Source organism: Tachyglossus aculeatus, chromosome 21, assembly GCF_015852505.1.
Source record: "Tachyglossus aculeatus isolate mTacAcu1 chromosome 21, mTacAcu1.pri, whole genome shotgun sequence".
NCBI classification, from domain to species: domain Eukaryota; kingdom Metazoa; phylum Chordata; class Mammalia; order Monotremata; family Tachyglossidae; genus Tachyglossus; species Tachyglossus aculeatus.
In genome coordinates this window covers 42,774,540-42,792,382 of record NC_052086.1, presented here as the reverse complement: position 1 = coordinate 42,792,382, position 17,843 = coordinate 42,774,540, and the positions used below count along the sequence as shown (strand labels likewise).

Below are 17,843 nucleotides of genomic sequence, written 5' to 3'. Positions count from 1 at the left end.
GTGCAAGCTCTCTGTGGGGAGAGAACGTGCCTGCTAACCCTGTGGTATCATACTCTGCCAAACGTTCAGTTCAGTGCTCTGAGCACAGTAAGGGCTCAATAAATATCACTGATTGACTGACCGACCCTACAACCTGGAAGGGGTATTCACATCCTCACCTGCTCCCGGGAGGACAAACACGAAAAGACTCTTGGAATTGAATTACATGGGAGATCCTGAGATAAAAAGTCTTAAGATAAAAGTTTTCTTTCGGAAGGAAGTGATTTCTTCAAAATAAGTGGAAGGGGTATATTACAAAGAGAAAGGAAGAAGCCTTTGATTTGAAGAAAATCTTGCAATCTCCAGAGAACCCAGAAAATCTGAAGAGGAAAAATGAGAAGCCATTTGAAAAATGAATACAAATTTGGCTTTTTCAATCTGAGATTTTTCAGGTATTTCCTAACACTCCGTGAATGGAATCAAATGCAATTATCTGACAAAGATGGGCCCCAATCCCTCTTTTCGGCAGCAAAAAACAGCTGATAAAAAGGGGGAAGGAAATTTATTACAAAACCAGTCACGCTGATTAAAAGGAGGGAGAAATGATGGCTGAGTATTAAGACAGAAAGGCAGGTTACCTTCATCTAGGAGGCGGGCAGGAATTTTGAGTCTGCAGTGGGGTGTGGCATAACTAATTTTGTCAATAAAATCTGACACCTTAAGTTGAAGAGTTTTTACGGACATTTTTTTTTCTCTTCTGCAATGCCGGCTGACTTCCCCCGGATCCCATAATATGGGGGATGAGACATATCAGCAAACCAAAGGACTTAAAGTTCATATTTATGCCTTTATGTTACCCCCAAGTACTCTGATGTTCACTTGACTCCCACCTCACATCACTTGGGCACGCAGCCTTACATTCTGTTCCTTCCCCTACCTTGAATGTAGTTTAGCAGCTGTCTCCCCAGCTAGACTGAATAATAATAATAATAATTTTGGTATTTGTTAAGCGCTTACTATGTGCCAAGCACTGTTTTAAGTGCTGCGGGAGATACAAGGTAATCAGGTTGTGCCACATGGAGCTCACAGTCTTAATCCCCACTTTCCAGATGAGGTAACTGAGGCCCAGAGAAGTGAAGTGACTTGCCTAAAGTCACACAGCTGATAAGTGGCAGAATCAGGATTAGAACCCATGACCTCTGACTCCCAAGCTTGCGCTCTTTCCAGTGGGCGGGGATCGTATCTACAAAACGCTCTCGGTCTCTCCCAAGCCCTTGGTAGGATTCTCTGCTCACAGTCGGTGCTCAATAAATACTACTCACTGCATGACTGAAAAGGATTTAGGTTGAAAGTGGAAGGTTTTAAACATACCACCTACAATTTGGGTAAAACTATTGCAATTTTCAGCCCAGGAGGAATCTGGCAATTTGGAAACCCGGGAAAGAGGACACCACTTAGCTTTTACTGAATAATACATAACGTGGGTTTTCTTTGCCAGCAGTTTGACATCCTATTTTTAATCCATCAACAGTATTTCTTGAGCACCAACTGTGTGTAGTGCACTGTATTAAGCACTTGGGAGATAATACAATAAAACACGGTTGGCAGACACATTCCCTGTCCACAACAATCTCACAGTCTAGAAGACGACGAGCTTTAAGGTGGGAAAGGAACTTGAAACAATTTAAATCCGAGGTAGCCAAATCAATCAATCAATCAATGGAATTTACTCAGCACTTAATGTGTGCAAAGCACTGTACTAAGTGCTTGTATGAGTACAATACAGTTGGTAGACATGATCCCTTGTCCTCAAGGAGCTTAAAATCTACCTAAGGATATGAAAGGTGTTTACAGGCTGCGGAAAATTTCAGTGCCACTTGCAAAATAGTATTTTTTTAAAAAAATTCAGCCAGCGGAGTATCATTTCTATAACCCTACCCTCAATTCCAGGAGTTGCACCACATAATAGTATGAATAAGAATACCTAGAATTGGTATGGCATTTGTATTCTTCCAGAGTGCTTTCCTATTAATGATCCAATTTTACCCACACGCCCTTTTTAAGATAGGGAGACGCAGGGATTCTTCTGCCTGTTCGACTGATTGATTTTTTTTAACAGAGGAGGAAACTGAGTCACAGAAAGATGGAGCCACTTGTCCATGGCCACAAAGAATAGCACAATGGTCAAGCTGACTCCGGGGTGGGGAATCTTCAAACTCCCGGTCCCAAGTTCTTTCCATCCACATCTCACCATTTCCCTCCCGGAAAGTCACAGATCACCAAGCTGAATCTGTGGGTTTAATGGCACTCAGTCAAGCAATCGATGGGACTTACTGAGTGCTTATTATGTACTAGGTGCTCGGGAGAGTAAAATTACAATGGAACTAGGAAATTTGTTCTCTCCCACCACTCTCTCTCTCGTTAGCCAGGGAATTGTTTGGGTAAGACGAAGTCCCGGTTGGTCCTCCCGACTGGCCAAGGAATTCGTTCTACTGAAACCAGCTGCCCCACTGCGGTTTCTTAGGATAACAGTGATGCTGGGAAAGCATAAAATTAAACCTGGCAAGATAATAATGATGATGGTATTTATTAAGTGCTTACTATGTGCTTTTACTAAGTACTTTTAGACTGTGAGCCCACTGTTGGGTAGGGACTGTCTCTATATGTTGCCAACTTGTACTTCCCAAGCACTTAGTACAGTGCTCTGCACACAGTAAGCGCTCAATAAATATGATTGATGATGGGGTGGGTATAAGCTAATCGGGTTGGACACAGTCCCTGTTCCATATGGGGCTCCCAGTCTTATGGGGCTCCCAGTCCCAATCCTCATTTTACAGATGAGGGAACTGAAGCACAGAGAAGTGAAGTGATTTGCCCAACAACACACAGATGTGGCAGAGCCGGGATTAGAACCCACAACCTTCTGATTCCCGGGCCCGGGCTCTAGCCAATAAGCCGTGCTGCTTCTCAAGACCGCTGAAGTCTGGGTCCCCAGGCCTTGAAGCCGAGAGTGAGGAGTTTTTGCTTGATTCGTAGGTTGACAGGCAACCACTGGAGATTTTTGAGGAGGGGGGTGACACGCCCAGAGCGTTTCTGTACAGAGAAAATCTGGGCAGCAGAGTGAAGTATAGACTGAAGCGGGGAGAGACAGGAGGATGGGAGATCAGCGAGGAGGCTGATACAGTAATCCAGTCGGGATAGGATGAGAGATTGAACCAGCAAGGTAGCGGTTTGGATGAAGAGGAAAGGGCGGACCTTGGCGATGTTGCGGAGGTGAGACCGGCAGGTTTTGGTGACCGATTGGATGTGTGGAGTGAATGAGAAAGCGGAGTCGAGGATGACACCAAGGTTGCAGGCTTGTGAGACGGGAAGGATGGTAGTGCCGTCTGTACAGATTTATTACTTTATTTATTTTACTTGTACATATTCACTACTCTATTTATTTTGTTAATGATGTGTATACAGCTATTATTCTATTTAGTCTGACAATTTTGACACCTGTCTACATGTTTTGTTTTGTTGTCTGTCTGCCCCTTCTAGACTGTGAGCCCGTTGTTGGGTAGGGACCGTCTCTATATGTTGCCCACTTGTACTTCCCAAGCGCTTAGTACAGTGCTCTGCACACAGTAAGCGCTCAATAAATATGACTGACTGACTGACTGAATGAATGAATGAATGTTAACATTGTTAACCCTGTCCCAACAGGCCTAAGCTGTGCAAAGCGTGCTGGGCCGGCCAATTCAAGTCGAAAGGAGAATTTTTTTCCCATGGAAGTTACGTGGGCAAGCAAAAGTAACCGACCCGTCAGGGATTGAAAGATTGGAGAGGATGCCAGTTTGCTGGCGGATTTCCTCTGGGTGGGCTGAGTGAAATGTTCTGACTTATGAGGCCGAGCTTCCTTCCCCACTTCACGCCTCAGCCTGGAAAAGGAGGAGCTCGACTCTGTTAATAATAATAATAATAATGATAATAATAATGACATTTATGAAGCGCTTACTATGTGCAAAGCACTGTTCTAAGCACAGGGGAGGTTACAAGGTAATCAGTTTGTCCCACGTGGGGCTCACAGTCTTCATCCCCATTTTACAAATGAGGTCACTGAGGCCCAGAGAAGTTAAGTGACTTGCCCAAAGTCACACAGCTGACAAGTGGCGGAGATGGGATTTGAGCCCATGACCTGTGACTCCAAAGCCCGTGCTCTTTTCACTGAGTCTTGCTCCTTCTCTGTTATACTGTACTCTCCCAGCTCACTCTCCCAGGGCTCTGTACAGGATAAGCGCTCTCTACACTCTAAGCTCATTGTGGGAGGGAATGTTTCTGTTTATTGTTATACTTTACTCTCCCAAGTACTTAGTACAATGCTCGGCACACAGTAGGTGCTTAATAAATAAGACCCTGAATAAGTGAATAAAAACCACTGAATGATTGAAGCAGCCTGGGGTTCCGACTGGAAGGGGCTACTTACTTAACACTGGAGTGTCTTCCCCTAACATAAAAAAACCCCTACATTTCCCTTCAATTTTAATGTAAAAGTTGAGATCCTCCTACTTATTCCCAGAGCATTACGAGCCTACTTGAAAATAAGTACAGATTTTCATTTCCTTTCTCCCTTCCCTTACATGAAAATGAAAAAATCTCCCAGGGTTAAAATTCAAAGCCCATTAGCCTTCTCCTTCCTCTTGCTCTGTGTACAAGGATGGCAAAAACACAATTTGGGTGGGCAGATTTCTCGACTGTATCCTTCTGGAAAAAAAAAGACGGCAACCATTTCGGGCAAATCTCAGGTCTCTAGATTGCTTGGGGGTTCAAGCCCATGGGGCTCCCAAAGACCGCCTGATCGTTGCTTCTTTAAATTCTTGGTTTCCTTTGCCTCGGGTCCTGCGGCTTGTAAGAGATAATTGCAAGTGAATCTCTCAGGAAAACTTTCCGTTTCTTCGAAGGGGAGAAGACAGGGGTTTTAGCGCTGCTCAGTGGGCTAAGAAGGCTGAATGGACGTGGCTTTGCTCTGTGGGAACTGGACACCTCCCGTATGATGTCGGCCATCACGGCAACACGTGCGGACGTCTGACAGAGGGAGGGCGGGAAGAATGAGCTTCACTCGATAAAAAAAGGAAATTGATCTCATCTGACCTGCTGCACAGGCATTTATTTTATGATGCCTCTTTCTAATCTTTGGGTTCAATCCTTGGAAAATTCTGCAGGGCAGAAGTTATAAAGAATAGAAAAAGGCTTAATTAAAAAAAAAACCCACAACCAGCTGATCGTCGTTACTCAGTTTCATATGTGTCATGTTTAAGAAAGCTGTGCATATTTTAAAAAGCTACGTGTCTACTAAACCTGTCAAAATACAATCTCTGTATACTTCATATGTCTACATTTGAGTAAATCAGCATTGCATTTATGGGTCCATAAAACTCTTTGACTCATCCCTATGACATCGTGGTTTTTCCCCTCAATTTGTTCTCATTATCAGCTGAAGCTAACGAGAAGGATGATTTGCAATGGAACTGCATTTCTGCTTCAGAGTAGCCACCTGGCTACTCTGATTTCTCTGCCACCGTTCGGGTGATATGTTGGGGATGTCGTTGGAAAAGTAATTCTGCCCGGGGACAGCCCTCACTGACCTGAAGACGGTCAGCCAAGACGGACACAAAAATCAGGGATGAGGTGAAAACGTGCCCATCGTGCTGAAAAACAACCATCCCACGCTGATATTCTCTCGAATTTAGGGAAATGAAGCGCTAAAAATCTTAGCAAGTCCTTTTTTATGGTATCTGTTAAGCACTCATCAGGTGCCAAGCACTGTACTAAGCTCCGGGGTAGGTACAAGATACCAAGGTGGGACTGTGGGGCTCACGGTCTAAGCAGGAGGGAGAACCAGGATTGAATCCCCCCTCCCCATTTTATTTTTACCCGGCAAGGAAACTGAGGCACGGAGAAGCAAAGTGACTCACCCCGAGGTCACAGAGAAGGCAAGCCGGGATTAGAACCCAGGTCACCTGGCTCCCAGACCTGTGCTCTTAAGCAACCCTTGTCTACACTGTAAGCTCACTGTGGGCAAGGGATCATGTCTGCTAACTCTATTGTATATTGTACTCTCCTGTATGCTTAGTACAGTGTTCTGCACAGAAAAAGCACTTGATAAATACCATTAACTGATTGCCTGCTTAAAGCATACTCCAAGGCCAAGCCTGCTTAGGGTGGCATGTTTTCTGAAATGAATTTTCCTTTAAAATGGCCCGTCTTTTACTCATCTCTGCCAAGGCTGACGTTAACCGGTCGGTAAACCCGAACAGGAAACCCAAACGGCGACTGGATCAGGGAGGTCACGTTTACGTTTCCAGTGACCCCCACGTCCCGCCTCTAGCCATTCTCACGGACGGTGACTGGGCTGTGGGACATTTCGGGGCAGACCGAGCCACGGTGGCCTTTCACAGCCAGTTACAATTTCTTCAGAGGGAGAAAGACGGGGCTGGAGATGCTCAAAAAGGAAAGTACCCTCCAAGTCAGGGCCGGGAGTGAGGGGGGTACCCCGTTTCTATCATCCAGGGATAAAGCCGGAATCAACGTCACTACTCACTTGGTGGGCAAGGCATAGCTGTTCGCCCTTCCTTCCCCGGGGGTCGGGCTTCGGTCCCCGCCGGAGGGATTTTGGATGACCGCAGAGCTGGCGAGACGGCCTAGAAGCAGATGATTGACGGCGAATATTATATTAGCGGGGACTCAGTTAGGCATTTTGTTTTTACTGTTTCCAGCTTTCCTTTCTTATATAAAACCTTTCTGCCGGGGTTAGTCAACTCAAAATCTTCTTTCGGGGGAAGGGCGGTTTGCGTGAACAAGGTTTGATTATATTAACGCAGAATTACAGCGTGTTAAAGGAGAAGAGGGATAAACAATCCGATTAAAGCATTTAGCGCTTAGTATAGTGCTCCAGTTCTTAGTACAGTGCCTGGCACATGGTAACAAGTACTATTATTATTATTATGATGATGATGATGTAATGTGATATTCCTGTGACTACTGTGAGAAACACTAGGGGGATTTATTCCACAGGCAGAGTTTTGCTCTTAGGAAGCCTCCTAAAAGTGTATTATCTAGTGAAAGATTTGCTTTTTTTTTTAAAGCGCTTACAATGTGCCAGGCACTGTACTAAGCATCGGGGCAGATACAAGGTAATCGGGTTGGACAAAGTGCATGTCCCACATGGGGCTCATTGTCTTAATCCCCGTTTTACAAATGAGGTAAACGAGGCACAAGGAAGTAGTGAATTTTTTCTTTTTTTAAAAAATGGTATTGGTTAACACTTACTATATGTCAGGTACTGTACTAAGGGCTGGGGTAGATACAAGATCATCAGGTTGAGCAAAGTCCATGTCCCATATGGGGTCACAGTTTAATCCCCATTTTACAGATGAGGCCCAGAGAAGTGAAGTGCCTTGCCTGAGGTCACCCAGCATACAGGTGGCAGAACAGGGATTAGAACTCATGTCCTTCTGGCTCCTAGGCCCAGGCTCTAGCCACTAGGCTGCTTCCTTTGAAAGAATGTTCTACCCCTGCCTGCCTCCTGACACACGATCTTCTCATTGACATTTTCTCTGCTCTCCCACGAAACCACGTGGGCAACTTTTCCCATCACATAGTATAATTATAATAATAATAATTGTGGTCTATCTTAAGCGCTTAATGTGTGCCAGGCACTGAACTAAGCACTGGGGTGGATACAAACAAATCAGGTTGGACACAGTCCCTGTCCCACAGGAGGCTCACGGTGTCAATCCCCATTTGACAGATGAGGTCACCGAGGCCCAGAGGTCACGCAGCGGACAAGTGGCAGAGCCAGGATTAGAACCCATGACCTTCTGACTCCCGGCCCGGGCTCTATCTGCTAGGACACCCTGCTTCTGCTGCACATCATTGAGCTATAGCGTAATGATGATAATGACAGGTGCTTATCAGGGGCTAAACATCCTGGCACACCACCTGCCTCGGTGCAATGCACCATCTCAATTACCGACTCAATGGAGGCCACTTCCAAAACTGCCCTCAGCCATGTTAATTATGAGGACTTTGTATGGTAAAACTGGGAGGTTCCCAGCCTCCCGGGAACAAAACCCTCCACTACCCAATAAAAATAAGAACAAGAAGTATTACAGTACACATTAAGCACTTAACTAGGTGTTAAGCACCGTATAAGTTAATCAAAGTTGGACACAGTCCCTGGCCCACACGGGGCTCCCAGCTTAAGTGGGAGGGAGAACAGGGATCGATTCCCCATTTTCATCTGAGGAAACTGAGGCCCAGGGCATTAAGCGACTTGCCCCAGGTCAGCCAACTGGCTCTTTCCATTCGATCACGTGGCTCCTCCCCAAATTATAATAATAATGGCATTTATTAAGCGCTTACTATGTGCAAAGCACTGTTCTAAGCACTGAGGAGGTTACAAGGTGATCAGGTTGTCCCACGGGGGGCTCACAGTCTTAATCCCCATCTTACAGATGAGGGAACTGAGGCACAGAGAAGTTAAGTGACTTGCCCAAAGTCACACAGCTGACAGTTGGCGGAGCCGGGGTTTGAACCCATGACCTCTGACTCCAAAGCCCATGCTCTTTCCACTGAGCCATGCTCAATGAAGCAGCTTCTCAGGGTACCAATGGAAAAGTTGATAGTTGAGGGGAGACTGGAGACGTTCCCGATTCCCTTAAGAAGGAAGGACACTGCTCTTCTCTGGCGAATGATAACAGTAACGATGAAAAGATCGATGGTAATAATGAGCAGAACGACCAGAGAGCAAGACCTGCACGGTCGGTTAAGTGCCTCCGACGTGCCCGCATGGTGGAGGCCAATTCCCGGAGAGCTAGAGGCGGCCTTACCCCGAGCTCGTCGTCATCTGAATTGTCGAAGATGTTGTCCAGGTCATTGATGGAAGGGGCCAGGTCCGTCACCTGGGTGAGGCTCCCCGTGCCCGCTCTGCCGGCTGCGCTGTCCTGCCGGGCATCTGGAGGACGGGAGAGGCAGGAGGCCGCGGTGGGCGACCGTTAGACTGGCACATGAAAACCCTCCCTCTAAATTCTCGCTCCAAGGGAGGGGGCAAGGAAGTGGGCATCTCCAGACACCAACCAAGCCTATGTTTGGCAATGGTGCGCTGCAGAGGATATGGGTCCGGAAATGATGACGATGGCATCCGTTAAGCGCTTACTGTGTGCCGGGCACTGTTCTAAGCGCGGGGGTGGATACAGGCTAATTAGGTTGGACACAATTCATGTCTCACGTTGGGCTCACGGCATTAAGCTCCGTTTTACAGATGAAGTAGCCGAGGCACAGAGAAGTGACTTGCTTAAGGTCACACAGCCGACAAGCGGCACGGCCGATATTAGAACCCGTGTCCTTCTGGCTCCCAGGTGTGATCTACCCACTAGGAAATAATATTTCTCATGCGGAAAATGGAGGGCATCAGACATTCTCGTCCTTCAATCGACCAATGGAATTCATTGAGCGCTTACTGTGTGCAGAACATTGTACTGAGCATCTGGGAGAGGACAATATCTGCCAAAAGAGCATTTAATCAATCAAGCAATCAATCAATTGAATCTACTGGGCGCTCACTGTGCGCAGAGCACTGTACTAAGCGCACTTAAATTGGTAGGGCCTCTTCTCCCATCATTAGAAATCTAACGGCACCGAAGAAACATGCACAGCATTACCATCCTACGTATTCTATGCAACCGACACACCTCTTTACCTGTTTTAGGAGCAGGACTGAAAATTGACATGGCATCTTTCCCGTCAGCCACTGGGTTGGAATGACCTGGGGCGGGGAACTCCTTGGTACCAAATCCGTCCTCCGACTGGATGACGATCAGTTCGGCGGGGTCGAGGGTCGCACCGCCCGATAGCGGAGCGGGGAGGAGGAAAGAAAACGAGACGTTAGTTCGTGATTTGGGAAACTCACATTTGTGCAGACTTCGAAGGCAGAGAGGAGGTCCCACCTAGTGCAGCGATACCCGGGCTGTGTCCGGCCTGATTACCCTGCACCTATCCCAGCGCTTAGGACAGTGCTGGGCACAGAGTAAGTGCTTAGCAAAGACCACCGGAATAGTAACGCTAATAATAATAATAATGATAAAGATGTAGAAAGGCAGAGCAAAGCAGAAGGGGGGCTGAGGAATTTAGACAATGTAGCAGGTGTATCTCGATAATAATAATAATAATGATGGCATTTGTTAAGCGTTTACTATGTGCAGAGCACTGTTCTAAGCGCTGGAGAGGATACAAGGTGATTATGTTGTCCCACGGGGGGCTTACAGTCTTAATCCCCACTTCACAGATGAGGGAACTGAGGCCCAGAGAAGTGAAGTGACTTGCCCAAGGTCACACAGCTGACAACTGGCGGAGCCGGGATTTGAGCCCATGACCTCTGACTCCCAAGCCCGTGCTCTTTCCATTGAGCCACGCAGCTTTTCTGCTCGATAAATTCGGCTTTTTTTCCTTTCACTCTTAGGAATGCAGGCCCAAATCATCTCTCCACATTTCCTAGATTTGGGATCAAATTCTCTCCACCATGTTTTTTTAAGGTATTTGCCATACAGTCTGGCAAGAATTAACCCGGAGGGGCTAGGTTCCGGATAGAACTACGTAAGTGTGTTTCAAAAATGGTCCCACGGGCTTTCAAAATGAACTGGAATAATCATAACTCTGGTGTTTGCTAAGGATTTCACCCATGTGGTAGAAAGCGCCAAACCCTTTCCTTGGGTGGGGCAACTAAATAATAATGATGGTATTTGTTAAGCGCTTACTATGTGCCAAGCACTGCAGCCAGCTCCACTGGCAACAGTAGAGAAGCACTGTGGCCTAGTGGCTAGAGCACGGGCGCAAGAGTCAGAGGACCCGGGTTTTAATCCTGGCTCCACTTTTTGTCTTCTGTGGGACCTCGGGCAAATCGCTTCACTTTCTCGGCCTCAGTTCCCTCATCTGTAAAATGGAGATTAAGACTGTGAGCCCCATATGGGGCGGGGACCGTGTCCAACCTGATTATCTTGTCTCTGCCCCGTGCTTAGTACTGGGTCTGGCACATAAGAAGCGCTTTACAAAAAAACCAAAAAACAAACAAAAAAACACTTCTGTGTGCCTCAGTTACCTCATCTGTAAAATGGGGATGAAGACTATGAGCCCCACATGGGACAACTTGATTACCTTGTATCTCCCCCAGTGCTTAGAACAGTGCTTGGCACATAGACTGTGAGCCCGCTGTTGGGTAGGGACCGTCTCTATATGTTGCCAACTTGTACTTCCCAAGCGCTTAGTACAGTGCTCTGCTCACAGCAAGCACTCAATAAATACGATTGAATGAATAGTAAGTACTGAGAGCTCACCTCCTCCAGCAGGCCTTCCCAGACTGAGCCCCCTTTTTCCTCTCCTCCTCCCCATCCCCCCTGCCCTATCTCCTTCCCCCCCCCACAGCACCTGTCTATATGTTTGTACAGACTTACTACTCTATTTATTTTACTTGCACATATTTACTATTCTATTTATTTTGCTAATGATGTGTATCTAGCTTTATTTTTATTTATTATGGTCACTTGACACCTGTCTACATGTTTTGCTTTGTTGTCTGTCTCCCCCTTCTAGACCGTGAGCCCATTGTTGGGTAGGGACCGTCTCTATATGTTGCCGACTTATAGTTCCCAAACGCGTAGTACAGTGCTCTGCACACAGTAAGCACTCAATAAATACGACTGAACTGAACTGAATTGAATTGAATAGTAAGCGCTTAACAAATACTAAAATTATTATTATTATTAAACATTACTCGCCTCTGACCGGAACGTTCTGGATAACCGGGGCTTTGTCCTCGCCCACTGTCCCGCCCTCCCTTGATGCTCCAAAAAAGAGCCAGCAATGCTAGCGGAGTCCCGTCAGCAGCCGAGCTTCAGGTGGACTGCCCTAATTCCCTGCGGAAGGAACTGGAACGGGTCCGGATGGCACTTCGGGAAACTCCCGTCCTTCCCCGACACTCTCAGGACTCCTACAGCCTCCTCTTTCACAAACACCGTTTGAAAACTGTTTTAAAATGGCTCGATATTTTCCAAGGTCTTACATGACAAGGCCAAAGGCAACAAAATTACTACTTAGAGGAGCAGAGCACGCTCTAGTATCTATTTAGGTAGAGCTGAGAGACCAATAAGAAAGGTAACCAGAGAACAGAGAGGATTCCCTGCAAGAACATCTCTCCGCATTTCCTAGATTTGGGACCAAATTAACCCGGAGAGGCTATGGACCAGTCGGAAGAGAATTCTCCCCCTTTTAGACTGTGAGCCCACTGTTGGGTAGGGACTGTCTCTATATGTTGCCAACTTGTACTTCCCAAGCGCTTAGTACAGTGCTCTGCACACAGTAAGTGCTTAATAAATACGATTGATGATGATGATGATGAAGAGAATTACAACATGGCCTAGTGGCAAGTGCCCGGGCCTGGCAGACAGAGGTCGTGGGTTCTGACCTCGGCTCCGCCACTTGTCTGCTGTGTGACCTTGGGCAAGTCACATCACTTCTCTGGGCCTCGGGAACCTCATCTGTAAAATGGGGATTGAGACTGTGAGCCCCCTGTGGGACAGGGACTGGGTTCAACCTGATTTCCTTGTATCTACCCCAGCGTTTAGAACAATGCTTTGCATATAGTAAGCGCTTAAGAAATACCATAATTAATTATTATGATTATTACAGAAGTGTGTTTCAACAGTACTCCGGTGGGCTTTCAAATTGACCTTGAATAATCACAATTTTGGTGTTTGTTAATCAATCAATTGTATTTATTGAGCACTTACTGTGTGCAGAGCACTGTACTAAGCGCTTGGGAAGTACAAGGTGGCAACATACAGAGATGGTCCCTACCCAACAGGTTGTTAAGCGCTTACTATATCCCCAGCACAGTACTATCCACAGCACAGCACAGTGTGAGCCCCACGTGGGACAAACTAATCACCTTGTATCCTCCCCAGCGCTTAGAACAGTGCTTTGCATGTAGTAAGCGCTTAACAAATCCCATTATAATAACTATAATAATACTACATGCTGCAGTAGAGTCACTCAGTCATTCATTCAATGGTATTTTCTGAGCGCTTACTGTGAGCCCACTGTTGGGTAGGGACTGTCTCTGTATGTTGCCAACTTGTACTTCCCAAGCGCTTAGTACAGTGCTCTGCACACAGTAAGCGCTCAATAAATATGATTGATTGATTGATTGAAAGGACAATACAAAGGTAAACAGACACATTCCCTGCCCACAAAGAGCTCACAGTCTAGAGATAGAAGTTGTCAACAGTCCCTGTCCCACCTGGGGCTCACAGTCTTCAGGGGAGGAAGAACGAGTATTTCATCTCCATTTGACAGATGAGGAAACCGAAGCCCAGAGACGCTATGTGACTTGCCCAGGATCACACAGCAGGCAAGCAGCAGAGCTGGGATTAGAACCCAACGCGCCCAACTCCCAAGCCTCTGCTCTTTATTTATTCATTTATTATTTATTCACTACAGCATCTGTTAAGCGTTTATGGTGTGTCAAGCACTGTTCTAAATGCTGGGGTGGATACCGGTTAATCAGATTGGACACAGTCCCTGTCCTACAGTTTAAATAGGAGGGAGAACCTGTACCGAATCCCTATTTTACAGTTGAGGAAACCGAGGCATGTATTTTAATCATAATAATGATAATAAAAATGTATTTGTTAAGTGTTTACTATGTGCCAAGTACTGCTCTAAGCACTGGGGTAGATACAATGCAATCGGGTTGTCCCATGTGGGCCTCACAGTCTTCATCCCCATTTTCCAGATGAGGCACAGGGAAGTTAACTGGCTTGCCCAAAGTCACACAGCAGACAAGTGGCAGAGCCGGGATTAGAAGCCACATCCTCTGACTCCCAAGCCCGTGCAATTTCCACTAAACCACGCCGCTTCCCGCACAAGTAGGAGGCATAACTTCCAATAACCGGAACAGGACAACTCTCCCACCCCATACTAAAATACTTATAATGGTATCTGTTAAGCGCTCACTATGTGACAAGCACTGTAGTAGCATCCTAAGCATTTAGGGAGGCGGGGTGACGAGGGAATGGGAAGAAAATTCAAGACGGTAACTGAAATGTTCTTTCACCCAGCATTTTTCTTCATCGAGCAGGTCCCCCCGTCTTTGCTTTTCCTAGGAGAAAAGGGTACCTTGTTCTTTTTCAGAGGATCTTTCTCCGCTCCAAGTTTGCATCTCTTGTTGACGGTGAAGCTATATTTTATGTCACCGTCTTCGAAAGTGTAAGGGTCGCTGAGCTCGCCCAAGCCCTCCCCAGGCGGCTGGATTACAGGCAACGGGTCAAGGTAGTTTAGCATTGGCACCTGGGCCTGCTTGTTCTCCCAGATTTTAAACCGTTTATTAGGCTGTGCTAACAGTCTAAAAGAAAAAAAAAAAAGACATGAAAACCGTTATTATTGTCATCAACATTACCTCCTTCCCCTCCCCACAGCACCTGTATATATGTATATATGTTTGTACGTATTTATTGATTTTATTTGTACATATTTATTCTATTTATTTTATTTTGTTAATATGTTTTGTTTTGTTCTCTGTCTCCCCCTTCTAGACTGTTTGCCCACTGTTGGGTAGGGACCGTCTCTATATGTTGCCAACTTGTACTTCCCAAGCGCTTAGTACAGTGCTCTGCACACAGTAAGCGCTCAATAAATACGACAGACTGAATGAATGAATGAGATGAACATCTCTTCCCGACGTCGACGGTCAGACGCAAAGCCGAAACCGATCTCGGTCGCACGATTTTCTTTTACCATTTACGTTCGCGTTCGACAGTTTCGGTCGGTTTTTGGTCTGACAAATTAGGGTGCTATAGATGCGAACATATCTAAATGTTACTAGCGGACTATATCTGGGAGATTATGTTACGATGGCCTCTTCTGTAGGCCAAAGACCCTTCCTTAAAAGGGTTCCAGGCAATTTCTCTTAGTTACCGTAAATGCCCCCTCAAAAAACTCCAGAAGGAACCAAAAGCAAAATACGAAGACGTGGGGAGAAGGGAACGTGTCTACCAACTCTGGTCTGGTGTACTCTTCCAAGCGCTCTGCACATGCTAAGCGCTCAATAAATACCACTGATTGACTGCTTGAGGCCTGTCTCGCCCTCTAGGCTGTAAGCTCCGGGCAGACGGGGAACGTATCTACCAACTCGGTTAATACTGTTGCGTTCGACTCTCCCAAAAACAGTGCTTTGCACATGGTAAGCGCTCAATGAATACCACTGATTAACTACCTGAAGCCTGTCTCACCCACTAGGCTGTAAACTCCCGGCAGGCAGGGAACATGTCTACCAACTTGGAAATATTGTTGCGTAGGACTCACCCAAGCGCCTTGTACAGTGCTCTGCACACGGTAAGTACTTGATAAATACCACTGACCGGTGGACAGACTGAGTGACATTTTAACGCGTCGTGTGCCACTGGGGAGATGACTGAACCCCCCCAGTTGCTACCGAAATGACAGAATGAGGCACTCGGCTGTCTTTGGATAACAGAGATTATTCTAATTCCCCCGGAGACAAGACAGAGAAATCGTTTCGATCCATTTGACCTCTGACCCTCAACGAGCATCTCTAATTCCGCCCACGGAGGTGCGAGGCCCAAGTCAAGTGGTCTTCCCGGCGGGCTGGATAGACGTGGCTACTGTGCAGCCCCGGTGGCTCCTTCGCTCGGGAGGAGGTGCCTGCTTCTTCAGGCAAACGGGACACCGGTGAGGGTGGGGATGGGGATCGCCCAATGCAAGCGGAGAACCCCCAAATCCGTCTCTCCCTGGACGGCTCCCACGGCAGGCCCGGGGCCCCGCCACCGCCCGTCCCGGCCTTTTACCTTTTCAGGGCCGTGTTGTCCGCGTTGGCCTCGGCCTTAGCGTCCTCGTATCCTTCCCCCCGGAGCTCCGGAGGCCTGAACTCCGGATCGTCGCTCGGAGGGAGCCAGTAGCCGTGCCACTTCTTGGACGCCTCGAGGTTCGGGGGCGCGAGACCGCAATACAAGGCGGTCTCGCTGACCTCCGCCATGACCGGCAGCCTCGGGCCCACCAGAACCGTCCGATCGTCCAGGCCGGGGAAGGGCTGGAGGTCCAGCCCGTTGGCATAGAGCGCGGGGTTCCCCGGGACGGAGGGGGCCTCCAGGCTCTCCGCCTCCGGGCCCCGCGGCTGGGGGCTGAGGGTCGGGGGCAGGGGGGAGATGGGGGAGTGAGGAGAATCCATGGGATTCAGATTCATTTGCTTGCCGGGGTTTCTGGACGGCAGGGCCATCTGCTTCTCGAATTTCCGGCCGTCGGCGACTTCTGGGGAGGAATCGATGGCTGCCAGGGTCAGCTTCTGCCCCGCCGGCTCCTGGTCCACGCACAGCTCTTCGGCCACCGAGGGCCGGTGGTGAAAGGGCATCGTCGGCCGCTTCTGCGCTTTGTCTCCCTTCTCCGGTCTTTCTGCCGTTTTGTGCTTCGAGGAGGCGGGAGGCGGCAACGAGGACGCGGGGCCCCCGGCGAACCCCGGCTGCGCTATCGTGGGGGGTCGGGCCGGCCCGGAGGCGCAGCGTTGTTTGAAAGGCTTGTGCCTGAAACGAGAATTAACTTCCGTTACCCCAAGCCCCCGCCTCACGCCGGGGATCGATGGCACCTACTGAGCGCTTACTGCCTGCAGAGCACTGGACTGAGCGCTTGGGAGAAGACGTTACAGCCCCTGGCCACGCTGAGCATGTAGCTGTCACAGAGAGCGTCCTCTAGACTAAGTTCAATGTGAGCAAGGTTCACCTCTACCCGCTCCGTTCTAGTATACTCTCCCAAACGCTCAGTACAGTGCTCTGTATGCAGTAAGCGCTCAATAAATAATAATAATAATAATTATGGTATTTTTTAAGCGTTTACTATGTGCCAAGCACTGTTCTAAGCGCTGGGATAGATACAAGGTAATCAGGTTGTCCTACATGGGGCTCACAGTCTTAATCCCCATTTTACAGGAGAAGCAGCGTGGCTTAGTGGAAAGAGCACGGGCGTTGGAGTCAGAGGTCATGGGTTCAGATCCCAGCTCCACCAGTTGTCAATGTGTGACTTTGAGCAAGTCACTTAACTTCTCTGTGCCTCAGTTACCTCATCTGGAAAATGGGGAGTAAGACTGTGAGCCCCCCCGGGACAACCTGATCACCCTGTAACCTCCCCAATAATTAGAACAGTGCTTTGCACATAGTAAGCGCTTAATAAATGCTATCATTACTATTATTATTACAGACGAGGTAACTGAGGCCCAGAGAAGTGAAGTGACTTGACCAAAGTCACACAGCCGACAAGCGGCGGAGCCGGGATTAGAACCCACGACCTCTGACTCCCAAGTCCGGGCTCTTTCCACTAAACCATGCTGCTCCTCTAATATGATTGATTGACGGATTGAGATGCCATTGTCGGGCAAGATACCTTTTCCGTTTTTGGGGAGAGGCTGGGGAGGGGGGCTTTGCACCTTAATGGACGATCCCCGCCTGCAGACTAAGCTTGCTGTCGGCGGGGGGAACGTATCTACCAGCTCTGATCTACTGTCCTCTCCCAAGCACTGCAGCATGGCTTAGTGGAAAGAGCCCGGCCTTGGGTTCTAATCCCGCTTCTGCCACTTGTCTTCTGTGTGACCTTGGGCATGCCACTGACCTTCTCTGTGCCTCAGTTACCTCATCTGGAAAATGGGGATGAAGACTGTGAGCCCTACGTGGGACAACCTGCCTATCTTGTATCTACCCCAAGACTTAGAACAGTGCTTGGGACATAGTAAGTGCTTAACAAATACCATCATTGTTATTATTATTATTAAT

The 17,843-nt window shown here is 47.8% G+C and overlaps 1 protein-coding gene across 2 annotated transcripts in view; it reads right to left on the bottom strand.

Moving 5' to 3' along the window:
• MED13L (mediator complex subunit 13L) overlaps positions 1-17,843 on the bottom strand; it is a 421,642-nt gene that overhangs the window by 69,365 nt on the left and 334,434 nt on the right. For both annotated transcript variants that reach the window (XM_038762515.1, XM_038762516.1), the window contains exons 10-14: positions 15,876-16,604; positions 14,188-14,413; positions 9,719-9,824; positions 8,850-8,974; positions 6,560-6,659 (exon numbers count right to left, since the gene is read on the bottom strand). In XM_038762515.1, the coding sequence (XP_038618443.1) occupies positions 6,560-6,659; positions 8,850-8,974; positions 9,719-9,824; positions 14,188-14,413; positions 15,876-16,604 (1,286 nt within the window). The remainder of the gene's footprint in view (positions 1-6,559; positions 6,660-8,849; positions 8,975-9,718; positions 9,825-14,187; positions 14,414-15,875; positions 16,605-17,843) is intronic.